Below are 25,000 nucleotides of genomic sequence, written 5' to 3' on the forward strand. Positions count from 1 at the left end.
GAGAAAGGATGGTGAAATGTGTGCAACTAGAGAAAGGATGGTGAAATGTGTGCAACTAGAGAAAGGATGGTGAAATGTGTGCAACTAGAGAAAGGATGGTGAAATGTGTGCAACTAGAGAAAGGATGGTGAAATGTGTGCAACTAGAGAAAGGCTGGTGAAATGTGTGCAACTAGAGAAAGGCTGGTGAAATGTGCGCAACTAGAGAAAGGATGGTGAAATGTGTGCAACTAGAGAAAGGTTGGTGAAATGTGTGCAACTAGAGAAAGGATGGTGAAATGTGTGCAACTAGAGAAAGGATGGTGAAATGTGTGCAAATAGAGAAAGGTTGGTGAAATGTGTGCAACTAGAGAAAGGATGGTGAAATGTGTGCAAGTAGAGAAAGGATGGTGAAATGTGTGCAACTAGAGAAAGGGTGGTGAAATGTGTGCAACTAGAGAAAGGATGGTGAAATGTGTGCAACTAGAGAAAGGATGGTGAAATGTGTGCAACTAGAGAAAGGATGGTGAAATGTGTGCAAATAGAGAAAGGTTGGTGAAATGTGTGCAACTAGAGAAAGGATGGTGAAATGTGTGCAACTAGAGAAAGGATGGTGAAATGTGTGCAACTAGAGAAAGGGTGGTGAAATGTGTGCAACTAGAGAAAGGGTGGTGAATGTGTGCAACTAGAGAAAGGATGGTGAAATGTGAGCAAATAGAGAAAGGCTGGTGAAATGTGTGCAACTAGAGAAAAGCTGGTGAAAAGGAAGTGAGAATGTTGATGAAAAGATTTCAGTGATTCTCAACCAGGGTCCTCGTGGCCCTTGGAGGTCCATATAAGATTTCGTTGTTAAAATTTGTCTGCAATAAATTGGTTATGCTTCCACAATGCATAAAATATTTCAAGTTTTTTTTTATACAGTCTCTAATAATGTTGTTATTGGCACTCCGTCGCTTACGACGTCGAGGGTTCCAGTCGATCCAATCAACGAAACAGCCTGCTTGTGAAATTAACGTGCAAGTGGCTGAGCACTCCACAGACATGTGTACCCCTAACGTAGTTCTCGGGGATATTCAACGTGACACAGAGTGTGACAAGGCTGACCCTTTGAATTACAGGCACAACAGAAACAGGAAGTAAGAGTGAGAGAAAGTTGTGGTGGAAGAGTACAGCAGGGTTCGCCACCATCCCCTGCAGGAGCCTCATGGAGCTTTTTTTAGGTGTTTTCGCTCAATAAACACACACAACGCCCGGTCTGGGAATCGAAGCTGTGATACTATGACCGCAAACCCGCGATCCTATGACTGCGAAAATGTGGTGAGAGTGTGAGTGAAAGGGACAGTGAATGCAGGTTAGAGGACGGTGAAACTGTTAGTGTAGAGGTAGTGAGTGAATGTGGATGAAATATTGATGAGAATATGAGTGAAGGGTGGTGAGAGTATTCTTGGGTGGTAATGGGTTGACATGTTTGAAGGTAACTGGATCATCATCATCATCATCATCATGTGAAAGATATTTGTCAGAAATAACTCTTCTTTGATTAACGAACTCGTTATCACTTTTCTGTTTTGTTTTGCTTCTGTACAAATACCAGATTTATTTCTGCATGCATTTCATGTTTGGCTCCCAGAAAATAATAACTTGTAAGGGGGTGGGGGGTGAAAGAGAGAAATGGTGAGAGAGGGGTGGGGGTAAGGAAGAGGACAGAGTAAGAAAGAGTGGTGGATAATGTAGAGAAAGGGTGAGAGAGAGAGCAGTGGGGGTGGAGTAAGAGCGAGAAAGAGGAGGAGACAGAGAGGTGTGAGTGAAATAAAGAGAGGTGGGGGTAAAAAGAGGAAGAGGGAGAGGCAGGAGTGAGATAAAGAGATGGGGGTAAAAAAGGGGGAGAGAGACAGAAAAGGAGTTGGGTAAGAGAGAGAGGTGGGAGTGAGATAGAGAAAAGGGGGGTAAAAATAGGAGGAGGAGGAGGTGGGAGTGAGATAAAGAGAGGTGGGGTACAAAAGGGGGGAAAGAGAGAGAAAAAGGAGTTGGGTAAGAGAGAGAAGTGGGAGTGAAATAGAGAAAAAGAGGTGGGAGTAAAAAAGAGGAAGAGAGATAGAATAAGGAGTTGGGGAGAGAGAGAGAGATAGATAGAGAGAGAGAGAGATAAAGTTGGGGTAAGGTAGAGGAAGAGAGAGGTGGGGGTAAGGGAGAGGAAGGGAGAAATGTTTATAAAGTTGAAATCTCTGTATTTACTCAAACGGCCTATTTATGATCAGATTCCATGTGATCAAGTCTTGTTCTTAGAAAAAAAAAGATTAAAAAATCTACTGGAATTTTCTTTCATTTTTTCCATTGACTCCATCAGAATGGAAAGGGGAGGAGTACACGTGACCTATTTTAGGGCCACCCTGAGATTGTTGGTATGGAGGGAGGGAGGGAAGAACGGAAGTAAGAAAGGAAGGGGGCTAGCCCTAGACCCAGGGTGGTGGTGGGGTAGGCCTTGAGATCTGACTTGAATGCTTGCATCTGAATTAAAAGCACCTGAGGCCCAGGTGGGCGAAGGCGTGTGGCCTAGTGGTTAGGGTGTTGCACTGACAACTGTGAGGTCATGGTTTCGATTCCTAGACCAGGTGGTGTATTGTTTTCTTGCGTAAAACACTTCATTTCATGTTACCCCTGTCCAGCCCAATCAGCTATAGGTAACTTTCAGCAGTACCTGGGAAGCTGACCCTGACAATGGACTGGTGACCCATTCAGCAGGGGCTGTTGAAACCTCCGTGCATTTGCGAGTTTTTGTAGAGTTGAGAAACTAGCAATTAGGATAAGTTCTTGGTTTTCTTTTTTTAAATTCAAATCCAGAGAATATAGGTGCAGGAGTGGCCGTGTGGTAAGTAGCTTGCTTACCAACCACATGGTTCTGGGCAAGTGGCTTCTACTATAGCCTCGGGCCGACCAAAGCCTTGTGAGTGGATTTGGTTGACGGAAACTGAAAGAAACCCGCCGTATATATATAGATGTATATGTATATATATGTGTGTGTGTTTGTGTGTCTGTGTTTGTCTCCCCCAATATTGCTTGACAACCGATGCTGGTGTGTTTACGTCCCCGTAACATTAGCAGTTCGGCAAAAGAGATCGATAGAATAAGTACTAGGCTTACAAAGAATAAGTCCTGGGGGTCGATTTCCTTGACTAAAGGCGGTGCTCCAGCATGGCTGCAGTCAAATGACTGAAACAAGTAAAAGAGTAAAGAGTAACGGGAGAATCTTGCCTCTCACAATATAGAAGCATTTCTCATTGGCACCAGCAGACAAAGCGGAAAAGGGGTTGCCATGGATAATAGCGAGCGAGATGTGCTGGAATATTGACTTGATAATTTTAACTCCTGGTCAGCCCGGATCCAACAGACCACACCTGTAAGCAAAAGCATTCCAGCCATGACCATCCTGTTTGTTTTAAATTTGGGTACAGTGTATCTGGGAATACATTTTTTAATATGCTTTTTTTTTTTATTCAAAGTTAGTATGATGTGATATGAAGGAAATTTGGCTGTTATTTCTAGCTGGTTGAGCATCAGCACTACAGGCTCTCTCTCTCTCTCTCTCAATATCTCTTACTTTCTCTGTTCCTCTTTCTCTCCTCTTTCTTTCTTATTCTTTCTCTCCCCTACTTTTCACTCTTCCTCTTTTTCTTACTCCCTCTCTCTTTACACCCTCTCTCTCTTTCACTCCCTATCACCTTTCCCTCCTACCTCTCCCCACTCTCCCCTCTCTTACTCGCTTTTCTTTCTCCCTCCCTCTCTCTTTTCTGTCTCCTCTTCTCAGTCCCCTCCCTCTCTTATTCCATCTCTTCTCTTTTTCTTTCTTTCCTTCTTTCTCTCTCTCTCTCTGTCACTTGCTCCTTCTCTCTCTTACTCTCCCTCTCTTATCCCCTTTCTCTGTTACTTCCTCTTCCTCTCCCTCTGTCACTTGCTCTTTCTCTCTCTCTCTCTCTCTTATTCCCTTTCTCTCTTACTACCTCTCTTTCTCCCTGTCACTTGCTCTTTCTCTCTTTTTCTCTTTCTCCCTCCATCTCCCCCATATCTCTCTCATCACCTCAACTGTTACAATAAGTGATTATATAAACATTCAGTAAGTGATGCAGACTATTTTCTATTCTTGTTGCCCAGAAATAATCAATTGATTTGATTAATTTTGGCATTGGAGTATTTTTTTTTTTTTTAACAGTTTAGTAATATTTTTATTAATAGCTTCAGGGGAAAATATATGGGTTTTTTAATTAAAATGCTCAAAAATCGCTTTTGAAAAATCAAAAAAAATTTAAAAAATTAAAATATGAAAAATTAGTTAAGTAAGTTTAGGAAATGAATAAATGAATTTTTAAAAATATGTTTATTTTATTTTCAAAATAAACATTTCTTTTTTAAAAAAATTAAAAGTCTTTTAAAGACATTCTGTTTTAGAATAAATCATTTTTCATTTCATGAAAATAAGTTTGTTTTTCCTTTTGTAATTTACCCTGCAGGATTAAAATGATAATCTTGAAATCAACGTGGAATGTCCCTATGTGGATTCTGGATCTGCTAGAAATAGCAGTCGAATCTTCCTCTACGTGAACTCAAAAGTGTTCATAGAAGGAGGTTTCATAAAACATAGTCCTAGGGTATAGTCTTTTACTTGTTTCAGTCATTTGACTGCGGCCATGCTGGAGCATCGCCTTTAGTCGAGCAAATCGACCCCGAGACTTATTCTTTGTAAGCCTAGTACTTATTCTATCGGGCTCTTTTTGCCGAACCGCTAGGTGACGGTGACATAAGCACACCAGCATCGGTTGTCAAGCAATGCTAGGGGGACAAACACAGACACACACTTACAAGGCTTTGGTCGGCCCGAGGCTATAGTAGAAGACACTTGCCCAAGGTGCCACGCATTGGGACTGAACTCGGAAATATGTGGTTGGTAAGCAAGCTACTTACTACACAGCCACTCCTGCGCCTTTTTTTTTTTTTTTTTAGGCAGATGGGGGGTGGGAATATAGGATTGTCTTTCTGGAAGGTCTTTGATCATATTCATAAAGACCTGTGCAATCAGAGTTGGTTCGGTGCTAAAACAGCTACGACGACAACAACAACAGCAATAACAAATGAAAATTTATCATGCATTATATTTTAGACTGCTTGTCTTTTGTTTTTCCCAAGAATACTGGAGTTGTTTTTAAATGGCAGCTTTATGTTTTCAGAGACCGATGTGAGAAAGAGAGAGGCGGTGGTGGTGGTGGTGGTGGGGGGAGCGTGTTTGAGAGAAGGCTTGTGTGTGTGTGCGCATGTGAAGGGAAAAACCTGTGTGTGTGTGTGTGTGTGCGTGTGTCAGAGAAAGAGAGAAAGTGGTGGAGGAGGAGGAAACAAAGCAATGTGAGTGAGTGAGAGAGAGAGAGTTGGGAAGGCGGCAGTGTAAAAGAGTGAGAGAGAGAGAGAGAGAGTTGGGAAGGCGGCAGTGTGAAAGAGTGAGAAAGAGAGAGAGAGAGTTGGGAAGGCGGCAGTATGAAAGAGAGAGAAAGAGAGAGAGAGAGAGAGTTGGGAAGGCGGCAGTGTAAAAGAGTGAGAGAGAGAGAGAGAGTTGGGAAGGCGGCAGTATGAAAGAGAGAGAAAGAGAGAGAGAGAGAGAGTTGGGAAGACTGCAGTGTAAAAGAGTGAGAGAGAGAGAAAGAGAGTTGGGAAGGCGGCAGTATGAAAGAGAGAGAAAGAGAGAGAGAGTTGGGAAGGCGGCAGTATGAAAAGGGGAGAGAGAGAGAGAGAGTGGGGAAGGTGGCAGTATGAAAGAGAGAGAAAGAGAGAGGGAGAAACTTTGTGTTGGTAATACAAGATGTTAATTTTCCTTATTTTCTTTTTCTTTTCTTTTTTACTTCCCCACCCTCTCATGTTATTTTTACGGTTTTGCGCTTTGGAAGTCCCTGCAGTCAAGCTAATAAATCCCCATGCAACAATGTGCAGCTAATCAAGGTGCAGCAGCATGTTGCTAGCCTCACCGTCTGGATTGACCCAACCCCCTTCTCCTCCTCCCCCTCCACCACTTCCTCCACCTCCTCCCTCTCCTCTGCTTCCCTGGAGCTGTAAGTCTGCTGTGCAGTTTCATGTTTAACACACAGCACACAGTTGCTATGAAATATGTGTGCGGACTAGTTTACTTCTTGGAACCTCTCTGATGGTAGCTGTTGCAGACAGACACCAGTGAGGGTGGAGAGAGACTGTATCCAATGTGTGTGTGTGTGTGTGTGTGTGTGTGTGTGTGTGTGTTAGCTGGCGTTTTTGATTAATCTGAGATCATTGAATGTTTATAGTTCAGATTAATCATAAGTATTGTTTTAATTATTAAAATATATTTTATCATGGTGCAACGAGCAGGTGCACGAGGCAGTGGTGTTGCTGCATGTGCTGGTGCAGCAGACTTTGTCTTTGTGCCAAAATTCCTGCTGAAATTGAAAAACAAAAAAAAAAATCAAAGAAAAATATCCCTGATTATATTGGCTCAAGAGACACATGCATAGCTGCGCGGTTAAGAAGTTTGCTTCGCAATCACATGCTCTTGGGTTCAATCCCATCGCATGGCATCTTGGCCAAGCGTTTTCTACCATACCCTTGAGCTGGCCACTGTTTTGTGAGAAAAATATTAGATGAAAACTGCTGAAGTTTTGTGTGTGTGTGTGTGTGTATGGGGGACTAACACAGAAATAATCACACACACACACACATACGATGGGATTCTTTCAGTTTCCATCTGCCAAATCTACTCACAAGGCTTTGGTCAGCCCAAGGCATTAGTAGAAGACACTTGTTCAAGGTGTCACACAGCAGGACTGAATCCGAACCCATGTGGCTGAGAAGCAAGCTTCTTACCACACACACACACACACACACACACACACGCATACACACACACACATGTATACACGACAGGCATCCTTGCAGTCTTTCTTCCAAATTCACTCGCAAGGTACAGGCCAGCCTGGGGCTATGGTAGAAGAAACTTGCTGAAGGTGCTGCACAGTGGGACTCAACCTAAAAGCATGTGGTTGCCAAGCAAACTTCTTAATCATGACCCTCTGTGTGTGTGTATGTGTGTGTGTGTCTTGTGAAGATTTTGAATATAGCTATTTGGAAGAACATAATGAACACTTAAAAAAAAAATGACAGCCTCTGCGTTATTGAAACTATAATAAAATGGTGTGTCATCATTGGTCCCATAAACATTGGTTACAATCTTTTAGACATTTTCATTTCCCCGCTGTTTCCATTAAGAGAAAAACACAAATTCTAGCAGTTTGTTCACCTTCACAACATGCTCCAGTTTCTTTAGCTAAACCATCTGCGAAAGGAAACTAACTGTGTTTTCTAAATCAATGTACAAACAGTCTTGAAATGTGTGCAATAAATAGAGAGGGAAAATATAATCAGTATTTTTTTTTTCTTTTTCTTTCTTTTGCTTAGTTTTTTTATGAAAAAAATGCGTTTGAGGCATTATGAATTTATTGCTCTATTATATTAGTACTGGTGTTGACCAATTGTTCAAATAATCATTATGTTGCATATCTCGGTATCTTGGTAGAAAAATCATTAACCAAATAGTTTTATTTGTTCAGCAATGATTATTAAAAACTTCCAAGTGGTAAATATATGTACTTTTTATTAGGTTTTTCTTTAGTTGTTGTTTTTTGGGGAGGGTTGTATAGTTGTTTTTATTTTTTTGGTTTGCTACTTTGTACACAATCTCGGAAACAGGCGTTGTGGTGAAGAAGCTGGATTGAACTCGAAGTTGGATTGAAGCATCGTGGCTTCAGGTTCAATCCTACAACATGTTACTGTGTTGTGACGTTTTGGACAAGGCCTTGAGCAGACAAATTGCCTTGTCAGTGATTTGAGGGAGATTTGGCAACTCTTTGCATGATGATCACGTAGAGAACTATGGTTTTTCGAGCTTTTGTCATTCAGAACTCATTTCCATACAACAGCATTTACAAATGCCTCTTCTCCATGTTTTGCATGAAAATAAATAAAGTGCAAAGGGAAAAAAACAAAAACAAAGAGAAAAAGATGAAAAACAAAACCAAATTATTTCAGCCAGAGACAATTTAATTTTGCAGTGGTTTAATGCTCCAATTTTTTGAAGATATTTCTTTGGACGAGTGCCCACGAAGTTAATTTTTTAATGGAAATTTACAGTTGGAATATGTATGTATGTATGTACGTACGTACGTATGTATATATGTTACACATATGGAAGGTACACCATACTTAATTATCATTACTCCACCTAATCTGAAAGAGCAACAACTTGCCAAAGACTATATAAAGCCATGAAGAACCCTAGTATAGCACAGTCTGATGAAGCCGAGAAAGCTGAAACTTGGATGTCTTTGCCAACCTTTTACTTGTGAAAGTTTAATAAACATACACTCTGCTAAAGAGTATTGAGCAATCTTTCAGTTTAATGTTAAATTGTTTTTATATAGCACTTGACTTACAAACAAACATTAATGTGTGTGTGTGTGTGTGTGGAGGGGGTACTATTTTTACTCTTGTTTCAGTCAGTTGACTGTGGCCATGCTGGAGCACTGCCTTTAGTTGAACAAATCGACCCCAGGACTTATTCTTTGTAAGCCTAGTACTTATTCTATCGGTCCCTTTTGCTGAACCGCTGAGTTATGGGGACGTAAAAACACACAAACATCAGTTGTCAAGCGATGGTGGGGGAACAAACATAGACACACACACACACACACACATATGACAGGCTTCTTTCAGTTTCCGTCTACCAAATCCACTCACAAGGCTTTGGTCAGCCCGAAGCTATAGAAGACACTTGTCCACGGTGCCATGCAGTGGGACTGAACCTGGAACCATGTGGTTGAGAAGCAAGCATCTTACCACACAGCCACGCCTGCACCTATGTATATATATATATATATATATTTATTAATATTTAGCAGAAGTAACAGAATGACTCAAGGCTTGAGAATTTTGTGCGAGATTGAAGGCCTGTGAGTTTATATAATTATTGATAAACATACACACTCACATATACACACATATATACATACACATTGCACTCAGTTGAGGGGGGGGGGGTCTTGTCTTGCTGACCTCACAAGTGCTGTGCCTGAAGAAGAGCAGCCAGTACACTCTGTAAAGCGGTTGGTATTAAGGAAGGGCATATCCAAGTGTAAGAAACATGCCAATGCAGACATTGGAGCTTGGCGCAGCCTCTAACTCATTGGTTCCTGTTAGACCATCCAGCCTATGCCAGCATGGGGAAAATCAATGTTTAAATGATGATGATGGTACACACACACACACACACACACACACTTCTTTCATCATAGGTCTGTTGGATCATGACTTAACGATTGTGTAGTCCAGGGGTTTTCAAACTTTTTGACTTGCGGACCCCTTTGTAATTCAGGCTTTACTTTAGGGACCTTATAAACGCTTATGAAATTTATACATAAATATTTGCTTAAAATAACATATATTTTTACATTTATTTATTTAACAGTATTTAACAAATAGGTTTATTGTCAATTAAAAAACATATATAAAATCAAATTGCCCATAAAAAGTATTTGCTGTCTACGGACCCCCTGTCTTGTCCTTGCGGAACCCTGTGGTCCGCAGACCACAGTTTGAAAACCCCTGGTGTAGTCAGACTGAAGTTTTCTTTCTTATATCATTAGTCTAAGTAGAGTTGTGTGTCTTGCCTCAGGTCACAGACCAACATCACTGACGCCCCAGAGTGCACCCAACAGACACTGTTAAAAGAGGTTGGCATTGGGAATGGCATCCAGCCGTAGAAACCATGCCACAACAGACAGTTGGAGCGTGGACAGCTCTCTGCTAGCCAGCTCCATGTCAGACTGTCCAACCCATGCCAGCATGGAAAGCGGACGTTAATTCATTTCCAATATTCTTTGAAGACATATCTGGCCATGGAGAAATATGAAAGCTGGCCACAGGAAGGGTATCCATCCATGGCAAATCTGCCTCCATTATCTACGAGTATGGAAAAGTGGGCGTTTAAAATGATATTGGTTTTCTCAAGACCTCTGTCCATTAAATATGTTGGCAGGAACTTATTTGAGAAATAGATGTAACAGGAAATTTCTTCCAAGAAACTCACTCATGGTCAGACATTTTCCTGATGTGCTATTGTTTCGTTTCTCATTTGTGATTAAATTAAATTTATTGTTAATTAAAATTGAAACTGGTGGATTATTTATTTTTTTTTTTTTTGCTGCATACAAGGAAAATGTTTTTGTTTCTGACTGCCTGTCTGCCTGCCTGCTTGTCTGTCTCTACCTGCCTACCTGCTTGTCTGTCTTTCACTGCCTGTCCGTCCGTCTGTCTGTCTCTTTCTGCCAGTCTACCTGTCAGTCTGTTCTGTCTCTTTGTTTCTTTCCTTCTCTGTCTCACCCTCTACCCTCTCTCCCTCTCTGTCTCTCCACACACAAACACCTGAGTTTCCTGCTTTCTCACCTTCCAGCGAATGATTATTTACTTCACGTTTATACATGTGAAAATCTGTTTCTCTTCTCGTCAATCTCCGGTTGCTGTTTATTTATTGCACCGTTAATAGACAAGACCGTTCTCGACTTCAACAACGCGTCCTCCACTTTAAAACAGCACAAACTAATATCTCGGACGACCAAGCAACTAACTATAGCATTGCTTCATCCATACAATACCTGATTATTAGCTTGTACAATATGGAAATCAAGGATGTTTTGCATCCAGTTTGAAATCCAGATGTTTTAGTGCTGATTGTCATAATATCTCATTGAACCAGGTAGATATGTATGGCTGGTGTGTGTGTGTGTGTGTGTGTGTATGTGTGTGATATAGGCGACACGGTATGAGTCAGTGTTTGCATTACAAGCACGTGGTGTAGTGTTTGTAATCTCTGCGGCAAAAAGCTGTTTTTATCTTTTTTGTCATTTGATGTTTGTTTTCGGCCAGATGGAAGACAAATTTGAGATTGTGTTAGATCACGATAAAGCATGGTGTGTGTGTGTGTGTGTGTGTGTGTGTGTGTGTGTGTGTGTGTGTGTGTGTGTGTGTGCGGGGTCAGAGAGAGGAGACACTTGCAAAGGAAGTCATGAGTTGAAGCAGCCGCCCTACAATAAATATACAGCATGTTGTGTGTGTGTGTGTGTGTGTATGACAGGTTGTTATATAGATGTGTGTGTGTGTTTGTGTCTATATATTAGACAGACAGGTAGATAGATAAACAGACAGACGGACGGACGGACGGGCAGGTAGATCGGTGTGTGTATGTATGGATTAGATTGAGAGAATGAAAGCTAGATATTGTGTGTGTATGTGTGGTATTTATAAGCTGGATCTCCATCACTTTCAGTGATATATATTCTAAATGTTATTATACACCTGTAGAAAAGGGTAATGTAAAAGGAGAAAGGGCTCTATACCCCTTTCTTATTTTTCTGACCAGGCTCCTGTGGCTTTTTGGGGTTTTTCCACGTGTAACCTTTTGAAGTGCCTCCCCCTATTGGGAGTTTTATTTGTTATATCTTTCTCTGTTTTTCCTCTGCTTACACGAACGTTTTCTTCTTTTCGGACAAAACCCTTTGTGACCTTCTTCCCGTCTTTGTCCTTACATGTTTTTGATTTATATTAGCCCTTGTGGCCAATAAAACCAGAATTAATAATTATTATTATTATTATTATTTTTATTTTGTAGCTTATCCATGTGTAAGTTTGGAGTACTACTTCCGCTGCCACAAGTAGCTATTCGTTATATCACATGGCTTGAGATTCCCTGCTGGCCAAACCAGCCTTCCTTCATTTACTCTGTTTATTAAATCAGTCACTGTCCAGAACAAATTGTCTGGTTGTCCAGATTCAACAATACAATAAGCGTGTGTGTGTGGGCAGGAGGAATTGCATAATGCGCCATATAGCATGGGAATCTATTAATTCTATATAAGGACATATGAGATTTGTTTGGAAACGATTTTTGCGATTGTGACATCCAGAAAGAACTTGTAAATCTGTCTACAGAAAAAATACCATGATTTCAAACATAGATGGTAGAAGGATGGCGATATGGTGGATATCTCCCTTTCTCCTTCTCAGTCTCTCTCTATCTGACTTTAATGCTATCAGAAACACATATATTATCTGACCCAGACTATTTATATATTCATGCTGTAGATAAGACCAAATGTTATAGACCAAGGATATATATATATATGTGTGTGTGTGTGTGTGTGTGTGTAGTAAAGACCTCCTTCGGTCATGACTGACCATGGGATTGCATCTAGAAAGTTACCCTCCCAGGCACAAGTCTGGGCAAGGTTGTTTTATGGAAGACCAGCTGTCGTCCATGCATACCATCCTCCCTTCTCTTTGCCACCAATGTTATCCAAGGGAAAGGCAAAGGCCGATACAACTTGGCACCTGTGATGTCACAACTCATTTCTACAGCTGAGTGAACTGGAGCAACGTGAAATAAAATGCCTTGTCCAGGGAATCGAACTCACTACCTCACAGATATGGATGGGTGCGTTCAGCCGTGCGCGTGGCAGCGAGAACAGCGACACTATTGATAATGTGTGAGTGTAGGGAGGTTTAAACCTGAACAGATCAGTCGAAAGAGTCAGTGATCGATGTTCTTGCGTTTTAAGTTGGTCTGGTTTGTTTTAGATGGTTAGGAGTTTCTGACTGTAATTTATTAGGTATATACTAGCATGCGGGAGGCGCCATGGCCCAGTGGTTAGGGAAGCGGACTCGCGGTTTCGATTCCCAGACCGGGCGTTGTGAGTGTTTATTGAGCGAAAACACCTAAAGCTCCACGAGGCTCCAGCAGGGGATGGTGGCGAACCCTGCTGTGCTCTTCCACCACAACTTTCTCTCACTCTTGCTTCCTGTTTCTGTTGTGCCTGTAATTCAAAAGGTCAGCCATGTCACACTGTGTCATGCTGAATATCTCCCGAAGAACTACGTTAAGGGTACACGTGTCTGTGGAGTGCTCAGCCACTTGCACGTTAATTTCACGAGCAGGTTGTTCCGTTGATCAGATCAACTGGAACCCTCGACGTCGTAAGCGACGGAGTGCCAACACACAACACACACACACTAGCATGCGATTGAATCACTTTCAGCACTACAATAATGAAATAACGAAGTGGTTCTCTCGTTGATTTATGTCAAGTTATATAATATATGTTTATTAAACTTCGAAGTCACTGTCAGCTTTTTTGCTTGTAAAAGTTATGTATCGTATTATAAACATCATAAAATATTATATTATGTCCATTTTTCCATGCATAGATTGTACAACTAGGTAAACCTAGCCAGCTTGTAAAAATATATCGTTTCTCTCTCTCTATCCTTTGCTATATTTTTTTTACGGTTGGGTGCCTTATAAATATTTATAGAAAAATATTTTTCGACGATACTTCGTCTGACAGGTGCCTTCCTCGCGAGAAACTTACACAATAATATGATATATTTCGGGGATCTTTTTTAAAACGGTCGGCGCTTAATGTATATCGGCTGAATGGACGTCAGTGATTGGTTGAAATTACAGAAATACGACAACTTTAACATGGAATAATTTATGGATTTCTTTTTTTTTTAAGAAGACTAAGAGAAAAAGATGTTTTATATGACACATTCTACCAGTGTTCCAAGTTTCAAAGTGTTTCGTTAATGAAAAATGTGGCCCCCGTTTTAAAAAAGATCCTATTTCGGAGCTATACTTGTCAGGCGATTTGATCTGAAAAGCATAAAAGTTATATATTAACCGTTGAAAAGCACAAAATGATTGTTAACTTCACTTCAACATATATTATTTGGTGTCGAAATTCTCGTCGTTTTAACTACAACCTCATCACTGACTGGATTCCATTGCTTAATTTAATATAATAACGAGTTTGTGTCTATGCGGTGGCCTTTCGTCACCTTTCACTTTCCCAGTTGTCAGCCTCTGTATTTTAGTGTGCGTATTTTACTGACATTTGTACCCTTAATGAAGAATCAGTATGATTTAGTTTTATGAATAATGGGCACAGTCCATTTGAAATATATATTTAAAAAAAAATTATGTGGAATTCCTCAATATTCCACGTAACCCTAACCCCGACGTGTGGTCGAAGCTTTGGTATTCTAGCGGCATGCCTATTCACCCAGGAATGAAACGGCTCTACACCAACCTAGAATAAACTATGTTCTGTTGTTACCGTTATCCCTCGTGTTGTTGTATTTCTGGATTCAATGATTAATATAAGAACTGGGGAGAGATGGCTGAGCCATCATATCTCAACGCGTGCGAGTCACCTCTTGAGAATTACAGGAATATATTGTAAGCAGAACTAATGCAGGGGAGATAATTTCACTACTCACAAAGATTACGTCCCTTGAGCATTTAATTTCTTTTTCTTCTTTTTGTTGTTGTTGCTCCTTTGTCAATGTCTTAAAATCTTGATTACGTTTTTTCATCTCTTTCTTTGTAGTATCATGGAATTCACGTTCGTCCCGGATATCAGAATTTTTATAATCCGAAAAGGAAACGTCTGAAGGGGAGAAGTATAACGGTCAGTGTGTGTGTGTGTGTGTGTATATATATATATATATATATATAGGCTATATTGCAATCTTGTTTCTTTATATTAAAAAAAAATCTCTCAAATATAATAATAATAATATTAATAGTAAGAATAATAATAATCATCAAAAAGCTATGGTCAATGAAGTACGTATACATTACATTGTGCTAATATACTCCTTGTTCACTGTCACTTTTTCAAGTGGCGGATAGAAAAACTGGTCATTTTTCAGATTAACACCCGCACAATCTTCACAAGGGTGTTAGGGTTGGGGTTAGGGGTTACGGTTAGGGACGGGATTCCCTAACCCAAACCCTAAAACCATAACCGTAACCGTAGCCCTAACCCTAACCCAAACTCTAAAACTAACCCTAACCCTAACTCTACAACCCTAACCCTAACACCCTAGTGAAGAAAAATTACTGAAAAAATATATTGATGAAAACTTGGTCAAAGGTGGGGTTGGTGTCTCCTCTGTTCATTCGATGTCGTCCACCACACAACATCTTTTGCCATAGCCATCTGACAAAAGAAAAACTGTTTGCCATCCTGTTCGAAGGAAGGCAGACATAACTCCACAAGTCAGTAATGCTCCAATGCAAATTGAATATACACACGCTCTGCATGCATCTTAAAGACACTTCCATTTCTGTAGAGTTTATAATATTTTCATATCAGATTAAGTAAAATATTATTATTTAAATATTGCTTTTTTTTTTGTGGTTCATGTATATCCCTTTACTAATAAATAATTACTACTCATTACTAATTATCAAACCTTTTCTTACTTCCTCAGTGTGTGGATACAGTGGAGAAAGCTTTTTCTTATGTTGACAGCAGTAAGCCATTAATATTTGTCCATTCTGGTGTATACGAAGGGGAATATTTAGCAGTCGATAGTAACATATCTGTGATTGGTGCAGGTACGTATCGAATCTCTGTTTAATGTCATCTAACTTTAAAAACTTTGTTGTTGTGTCTTTGGATATTTTACTGGCCTCAGTCACTGGATTGTTGGTGATGCTGAGGTACCACCTTCTGTTAGTTCTGGTCGGTTATATTACCATTTATTATCATCCACTCTGTTATATGTGTGTGTGTGTGTGTGTGTGCGTGTGTATATATGTTTGTATGTGTGTGTATGTATATGTTTGTGTGTATATATATGTGTGTGTGTGTGTCTGTCTGCCCAGCATCGCCTTCCTGGCACTTGTGCCCGTGGCATGTGTAAGGACTTTCTAGCGAGATCGTTGCCAGTGCCTCTGGACTGGCTCTTGTGCGGGTAGCACATAAAATACACCATTTCGAGCGTGGCCGTTGCCAGTACCGCCTGACTGGCCTTCGTGCAGGCGACACGTAAAAGCACCCACTACACTCTCTGAGTGGTTGGCGTTAGGAAGGTCATCCAGCTGTAGAAACTCTGCCAAATCAGATTGGAGCCTGGTGCGGCCATCCGGTTTCACCAGTCCTCAGTCAAATCGTCCAACCCATGCTAGCATGGAAAGCGGACGTTAAACAATGATGATATATATATATAATGTATATATACAGAGTCCACCCAAGAAATGTATACACACCCCAGGAAAGGAAGAAATCTGTATAAACATCTTAGTTCAGTGTTATTGCAGTTTATTCAGTGTTATCACTCCGAGGAGCACTCTGCCTCTTCAGTACTTGGTGAGCTCACTGCTGCTGCTGCTGAGACAAAAGGCCTCAAGTGCCCTTTGTAGAGTGGTTGGACTTAGGAAAGGCATCCGACTGTAGATACCATTCCATAGCTGGCGTTGTAGCACAGAGCAGTTGTCAGGCTTGGTTGTTGTTTCCTGTGAAACCATCCATCTTATGCCAGTATGGGAAAAGGGATATCAAATGATGATGATGATGACGATAACGATGCTCTTTCTGATACAGATTGCCATTACTTTAGATCAGGGGTTTTCAAAGTGTGGTCTGCGGACCACAGGGGGTCCGTGGACAGCAAATACTTTTTATGGGCAATTTGATTTTATATATGTTTTTTAATCGAAATCTTTTAATTGAAAATAAACCTATTTTGTTAAATTCTGTTAAATAAATAACTGTAAAAATATGTTATTTTAAGCAAATATTTATGTATAAATTTCATCAGCGTTTATAAGGGGGTCCTTAATGTAAAGCCTGAAATATAAAGGGGTCCGCAAGTCAAAAAGTTTGAAAACCCCTGCTTCAGATCCCTTGAAATTGTGATGATATTTACGTCTTCCTGAGCTGGCAGAGACATTAGCAAGCCAGGCGAAATGCTTAGCGGTATGTTGTCTGTCTTTATGTTCTGAGTTCAAATTCCACCGAGGTCAACTTTGCCTTTCGTCCTTTCAGGGTCGATAAATAAAGTACCAGTTGCATACTGGGAGTCATCTAATCAACTGGCCCCATCCCTAAAAATTCCGAGCCTTGTGCCTAGAGTAGAAAAAGATATTTAAGTCTTTTAAGTCTTCCTATGTTGTTTCTGAAATGTTTTATTTCTTTTTTTTTTCTTTCAGCCCCTGGCAATGTGATAGACCATGTCATTATTGAACGTGAAGCTAAATCAACAGTAGTATTTTCTGAAGGAGCAAAACAAGCATACATTGGTTACATCACGATAAAAGTAAGTCTGTCTTCTATGGTGTGGCACCCTCATCTAATTTGGTTCCCTTTTGTTTTGTTTTGTTTCTAAACTTCTTTTCTTTAACAACTGAACATAATTTCCCATAACAGCCGAATCACTTCTTTTTTTTTTTTTATTTTGTGACTGTGGAGACACAATATGTTGAAACACTGGTGTCCCTGAATCCTTTCTGCCAATGAGTCAAGTGTGTTTCACACACTGATGACATAAAAAAGAAGATATTCTCCTATGATGCACACTGCAGCAACTAATATATTTTGCATCTGAATCTACCTAGATGTATTGACCTTTTGCATTCTGTAGTCCCATCATGTTGCTGTATGAGTTTTCTCCCCACTTAATGTGACACACAGTGGAGGCGCAATGGCTCATTGGTTAGGGCAGCGGACTCGCGCTTATAGGATTGCGGTTTTGATTCCCAGACCAGGCGTTGTGAGTGTTTATTGAGCAAAAACACCTAAAGTTCCACGAGGCTCCGGCAGGGGATGGTGGTGAACCCTGCTGTACTTTTTCACCACAACTTTCTCTCACTCTTACTTCCTGTTTCTGTTGTGCCTGTAATTCAAAGGGTCAGCCTTGTCACACTCTGTGTCACGCTGAATATCCCCGAGAACTACGTTAAGGGTACACGTGTCTGTGGAGTGCTCAGCCACATGCACGTTAATTTCATGAGCAAGCTGTTCCGTTGATCGGATCAACTGGAACCCTCGACGTCGTAAGTGACGGAGTGCCAACAACAACAATGTAACACAATGTACCTGCAGCTACAGGGGGAGAGAACTCATATGGCGCCATGATGTGTCTAAGCATGCTAAAGGTCAAGAATAAATATGCATATATTTGTTTCAGATCTTGCTGTACATGGAGCAAATAACGATGTTTTTTTTTTGATATAATAATACTTTTCCAAATTATTTTTTACTCTATATCCTCATATCAAGTCTCTTTACAGAACACCTATGTTTTACATACACAATATGGATTGCACTCTGTGGATGCTGCTTTCCATTGGTACATTACCAGCATTCCTCTCAGACTCAAGACAGGTGTGCAAATCAAGAATTTCATTCCACATGGAACTAAAAGATAACATCGTGTTTGATACTAATTAGATTGGTCAAATGCTTGACCATAAGGAGTAATTGTTAAAATGTTCTTCATTTCTTGTTTTTGATATATATATATAATTATTTTAAAATCAGTATTTCATTAAGGTAAATTATATTTTGCCTTTTATTTTTCTCTTTAATTAGTTTTCACCTGATAGCAGCTCATCTGTCCCTCATCATAAACATTATGCTCTTGAAGTCCAAGACAACTGTTCACCTACTATTGACCATTGTCGCATCAAGAGTACCTCGGTGGGTAGGTAGAGAGACAGACTTTTTCATCATCTTTTTCTTTCCCTTCTCTATTTGATCCATTTCTTTTTTCCTTTTACTTTTTAAATTCATTGCTTTATTTTTTAATGCAATTTAATTGTACAAGTGTTCTTCAGTGTTTTTTGGAATACGTGCACACACACACACACACTTTTCATCAAATAGTATATTACTCTTCCTTTGATATTTGAATACTAGTTTTTCCACCTTGTTTTTCATTTTTGTGTTTACCTGTGATTGTGTATGTGTGTATGTATGTATGTGTGTGTGTGTGTGTGTGTATATATACATATGTATATGTGTATATATGTGTGTATATATATATATATATATATATATATGTATATATGCGAGTAAAAATAAATACAAAAAAGGGGGGGGGGTTTGTATGATTGTGTATAGAGGAATATATTATTTTGTTTAAAAGAGTTCCAACACTGTCTGTTTTTTATGTTTTATTTATATTCCTGCAGAACCAATGTGGGGTATATGTATATATATATGTATGTGCCTCAGAGGGGAACTTTCTAGGTGCAATCCCATGGCCATTCATGACTAAAGAAGGCCTTTTAAATATAAACTACGTTTAATGTGAAGAGATGGGGTTCATTTAATGAAAACTCATTAACTAATTAACATTCATCTCAGACATTTAGATATTAATTGAAGCTTGTTGATTTTCCTTTTTTTTAAGAGGTCATGACCTAAAAAGTTTAGCTTTGATTCTTTGGTGAGTTCTTGCTGACAATGTGTTTAATTTGGTGCTTCTTTCTTGATCTCTTTCCTTAGTTGGTGCTGCTGTTTGTGTGTCGGGTATGGGGGCCGACCCCCACCTCAAGCATTGCATTATCAAAGACTGCGAGAATGTTGGCTTGTATGTCACTGATCATGCACAGGTAAGAATAAAATCTTTCACCTTGATTATGTACAGGTAAATATATACCCCCTGCTGGTCCTCATCACCACAAATCACAAAGCTTCTGAAATTTGCTGGTCTAGATTTGAAACCTGAAAGCTGATATTGACCATGGCTTATGGAGATTGTTAAAATGAAATTTGGAAACCTGACGTTGAAATGGCTGTGTAAATTCTTGCTTGAGTGTGTGACTGGCTGCAAGTATGCACTATTGAAAAGATCCAAAAAGGCTAAAATGCATCTGGTGTTCTTGTAGGCTATTGCTGAAATGAATTTTCTCTTCCTCTGATATATATTTTTTTAACATAGCATGTTCATAAGAAATATTATTCCAGGATAAATACTGTAGTAATTGGCCTATTGACAGTATGTATACCTTAAATATGATACACAGATGGCTATTTTAAATTAATACTGTCTCAGTTGGTTATACTGAATATATATTCACTGCCTGCACGCATCTTTGCCTGTAAACCTTCAGTGAAGCTCTATATCGCGCAGATAGCTTACTGGCTGCTATTTCTAGCAATGATTGTACTTTGTGTACATCAGCTTAGTATATTTATAATCCTACCTTTTATGGTGCTTTATTCTTGCTGGATAGTAATATTATTTTTAATAATATTTATATTTCTTGTATGTATTCAATGTATATATATATATATATATATATCAAGTGGAAATGGATGTGCTTGCCGTACAATAAATTTATTGTTCAAGTTGCAGCTTTTTCTTTTTAGTAATCCCATTAAATCCCCTCAGATGCATGATCCCTTAGGGGTCTGTGCAGTCTGAGAAAGGCTGTCAGTAAGAGAGAGAAAACAACATGGGCATGTTTCCTCCCCACTCTCTCTTATTTTGTGTGTGTGTGTGTGTGTGTGTGTAAATACAAACACACCAGTCAACCAGAAAGTCTCTATACGGTCGTTGAACCTGCTAGAAATAGCAGCACCTATTCTCTCTCTCTGATAACATCATGTTCTCTTAAAACGAAGAATATTTGAAGTAAAGTAGTCCTAGATGTGATGTTACCATGTTTAGATAAAAGAAAAGATGACCATAGCCGTATCGCTTCTGACCCTAGGTCTACTCGATCAGGTCTGACCTAGAATTGAACAACAGATAAACCAAAATGAGTGTAGGATTCCCTTTTAATTTCTCAGTAACTCTAAGTACAGATTAAACTAGGAATTCTTTTTCCACGACTTCACCAATGCTATAATGTGCTAATATAGGAAAAAATGTATCAACAAATGTCTGTCTAAATACTATCTTTAAAGGTGGTTGAACTGACTGATAATTCCGAATGCTGTAGTTGAAGATTTTTAGTTTAAAGTTCGAATCCAGCTGGTGTCTACTTCTGGTGTTAAGTTAAATTTCTGGTAGTCTTGATTCAACTACCTATACCTATTACCTTGAAAAATTTCCCTTTTTTCTTGTCAGAAGAAATTATTATCGTAGATTAATTTCACCCCCATCATTTAATCAATCTATGTTTGTGTCGTCTTTGAGCAAACGGTAAATGTCAGAAAATCATATTTTTACACAGTCGATTTAAAAAGCCGTCATTAACAAGGGAAATAACTTACAGAAAACACGGTTCATTTAAGGGGAATAACTCTTTCTTTCCATTCTGGATAATTAGTAATAGTTTTCCTTCTGGTGTTAACCATAATAATAATGGTTTCAAATTTTGCCACAAGGGTTCCAGTTTTGAGGGAGAGGATGAGAGTCGATTATATCGATCCCAGTGTTCAACTGGTTATGATTTTATCAGCCCCGAAAGGGTGAAAGAACTCGGCGGAATTTGAACCCAGAACATAAGCGACGGGCGAAATACCGCTAAGCACTTCGTCCAGCGCGCTAACTATTCTGCCAGATTGCTTCCTTAATAATAATAATAATAATAATATTTTTTAAAGGATTGACGTAACTCTTCACGAAGGTAAATAGTCAAGATGAAGAGCGCGATTCGATTGTATAAATGTTTTATTCGTTGAACGATATTTCGACATTACGTCTGTCTTTGTCAAGTTCAAAACAATCGCCTTTAGTTTTGAACTTGACAAAGACAGACGTAATGTCGAGATATCGTTCAACGAATAAAACATTTATACAATCGAATCGCGCTCTTCGTCTTGACTAATAATAATAATAATAATAATAATAGTAACAATAATAATAATCCTTTCTGCCATAGGCACAAGACATGAAATTTTGGGAGAGGGAGACAATCGATTACATCCCCCCCCCCACCCAGTGCTCAACTGGTACTTATTTTATCAACCCTTGTCGACCTTCACTACCATCTATATTTTCCCCGTGTCCCTAATGGGCCCTCCTCTCTGTACTCCCTGTTGCTGTTCGCCACGTTTCTGATCCCCCCCTTACCTCTATTGACCTTCATTACACCTTTGTTCTCTGTTTCTTCATCTCACAGGGTACATATGAAGACAATGAAATCTGTGGGAATGCTTTGGCAGGGATCTGGGTAAAGAATCATGCTAATCCTGTGATGCGACGGAATCACATACATCATGGCAGAGATGTCGGCATATTCACATTTGACAATGGATTAGTAAGTCACACTTTGTTGTTGTTGTTGTTGTTTATGCTGCTGCTGCTGTTGTTGTTTTTATTTTGATAAACCCTTTTTCTTTTATCTTTTCCACACACTGCAAGACACAAGTGTAGAAATAAATAGAATGGAATATACAAATATGAATATTATTTTCTATTTTTCCTGTTGGGAAGATTGTTTGAAAAATAAAAATTCATTTTATGGTTTATTGCTGTTCATATTTTGAATTACATATTATATGAGGGCACCAAATTCTTTTAAGTGCTATATGGGTCTTAATCTGGTTCTGGCAGTGACCCATCATAACTGCAATCCAGTAACTGAAACAAATAAGAGTGAAAGAATATTCAGATAATCTTTTATGGTATTTTTAAATAGCAACTTCTTTTACATTCTGTTTGTATCTCATAAAAATGACTTGGTCTGCTTCAGTGTAGAAACATTTGTTGATCTTGTCGCAAAATCATCATCATCATTGTTTAACATCCTCCTTCCATGGGTTGGACAGTTTATCAGAAGCTGGCCACATGAAGCCTGCATCATACTTCTGAGTCTGTTTTGGCAAGGTTTTTTATGGCTGGATGCCTCTCCTAACACCAACCACCCGGAAAAGTGGTCTGAGTGCTTTTTACGTGGCACCAGCACAGGCGAGGTCAGTTTTGGCATGGTTTTTACAGCTGGATGTCCCTCCAAATGCCAACCACTCTACAGTGTGGACTGGATGCTTTTTAAGTGGCACCTGCACTGGCAGCGTCACCAAGTAACTTTGAGAGGGGAGGGGGCATTGAAGGAGGGGATCTTGTTTTTCTTGTCTTTTACATGCGAAATTCATTTGTGTTTTGTAGGGATTTTTTGAAAGTAATGATATTCACAATAACCGTATTGCTGGCTTTGAGGTGAAGGCCGGTGCCAACCCGACTGTTATGCGGTGTGAAATACATCATGGCCAAACTGGTGGTATCTATGTTCATGAAAATGGTCGCGGCCAGTTTATAGAGAATCGTATTCATTCCAACAATTTTGCTGGTGTGTGGATAACGTCAAACAGTGATCCTTCCATCAGGTGAGTTTAAGATCAACTCAAATTCTTTATCTAACTCTTTAATTCTTTAGCATTTAAACTGGCCATTCTACCACTGACATTCTACCAGTTTTATGATCAAACTGGCCAGATCTGGCAACTCTCACCTACCCTACAATGTTATTCTAAAAATAAATAATTGAAGTCTCGAAGTTAAAAGATAATGCGTAGTTAAATCAAAACATTGTGATTAATTAAACATTAAATTTGACAGAGTAATTTGAATGCTGTGGAGGCACGTGGCTTAGTGGTTAGGGTGTCAGCATCATGATCGTGAGATTGTGGTTTTGATTCCTGGACCGGGCGACGCGTTGTGTTCTTGAGCAGAACACTTCATTTCATATCGTTCCATCCACTCAGCTGGCAAAAATGAGTAACGCTGTGATGGACTGGCGTCCGGTCCAGCTGGGGAACACATACGCCATTGAAACCGAGAAACCGGGCCCATGAGCCCTAATGTGACAGGGAGCACAGCCAACCTGATCTTCCTTGTACTTTTATCACGTACTCTCATCTCATGTCTAAGACCAGTCATTAAAGCAAATATTTTAACTGTATTGGTCTAAATAGTTTACTGTCAATTAAGTTTATCTTTTTTTCTTTTTTTCTAATTTTCAGGAAAAATGAAATATTCAATGGCCACCAGGGTGGTGTGTATATATTTGGTGAAGGAAGAGGTTTAATAGAATACAATGATATATATGGTAAGTTAGCTTCTTGTGAAATTATAGGAAAGCTGGGGTTGGTTTGGGTGATGGCAGTGGAGGTGTGGGTGATATCGATTGTAAACATAAATTAGAGCTGGATTAGGACAACAGGCCCAATATTACTGTTGCTTTTCTTAGATGAGGTTTACAATGTATACTATTATCACCATCATCTTTATTTAATGTCTGTTTTCCATATTGTTTTCCATGGGTTGGATAGTTTGACAGGAGCTGTCCAGACCCCATTTGTCTGTTTTGGCATGGTTTCTACAGCTGGATGCCCTTCCTGACACTATCCACTTTACAGACTTGCACCAGCACTTGCAAGACAAAGATCCCTTGGTTGGGAGAGAGAATGGAGGCATGGCCACAAAGAACATACATTCTGAGCTCAACATGTCTTCTCAAGTACAGCAAATCATGAGAAGTCTTGGTCCCTTGCCATCTAAATAATATATATATATATGTATGTATCATATTCATCATTAGTGAAGGCGCATGGCTCAGTGGTTAGAGCGTCGAGCTTACGATTGTGAGGTTGTGAGTTTGATACCTGGACTGGGCTGCGTGTTGTATTCATGAGCAAGACACTTTATTTCACATTGCTCCAGTTCACTCAGCTGTAGAAATGAGTTGTGACATCACTGGTGCCAAGTTGTATCGACCCCTTTGCCTTTCCCTTGGATAACATTGGTGGCATGCAGAAGGGAGGCTGGTATGCATGGGCGACTGCTGGTCTTCCATAAAACAAGCTTGCCCGGACTTGTGCCTGGGAGGGTAACTTTCTAGGTGCAATCCCATGGTCAGTCATGACCGAAGTGGGGTCTCAGCATTCATCATTATCATCATCATCATCATTTAACATCCGTTTTCCACGCTGGCATGGGTCGAACGGTTTGACTGAAAACTGGTAAGCTGGGGAGCTGCACCGGGTTCCTTTCTGATTTGGCATCGTTTCTGCAGTTGGAGTGTAGTGGGTACTTTTTAAGGGGCCACCATCATGGCTACCACTTATGAAACACCATCAATGGCCATGACTATGATCTCGCTTGGTTTGACAGGTCTCTTCGAGCACAGTGTATTGCCAAAGGTCTTGAACAAAACAAGAACT

The 25,000-nt window shown here is 39.7% G+C and overlaps 1 protein-coding gene across 1 annotated transcript in view; it reads left to right on the plus strand.

Annotated features, from left to right (window-relative positions):
* The window catches only part of LOC106870484 (F-box only protein 11), a 173,336-nt gene that overhangs the window by 122,704 nt on the left and 25,632 nt on the right, over positions 1-25,000 (plus strand). Inside the window, exons 5-12 of the mRNA XM_089359471.1 lie at positions 14,483-14,563; positions 15,372-15,498; positions 17,095-17,201; positions 18,476-18,587; positions 19,394-19,500; positions 21,961-22,098; positions 22,947-23,164; positions 23,801-23,886. Coding sequence (XP_089215597.1) covers positions 14,483-14,563; positions 15,372-15,498; positions 17,095-17,201; positions 18,476-18,587; positions 19,394-19,500; positions 21,961-22,098; positions 22,947-23,164; positions 23,801-23,886 — 976 coding nt within the window. The remainder of the gene's footprint in view (positions 1-14,482; positions 14,564-15,371; positions 15,499-17,094; positions 17,202-18,475; positions 18,588-19,393; positions 19,501-21,960; positions 22,099-22,946; positions 23,165-23,800; positions 23,887-25,000) is intronic.

The sequence above is a fragment of the Octopus bimaculoides genome, chromosome 11, assembly GCF_046866305.1.
Source record: "Octopus bimaculoides isolate indiv1 chromosome 11, ASM4686630v1, whole genome shotgun sequence".
NCBI lineage: Eukaryota > Metazoa > Mollusca > Cephalopoda > Octopoda > Octopodidae > Octopus > Octopus bimaculoides.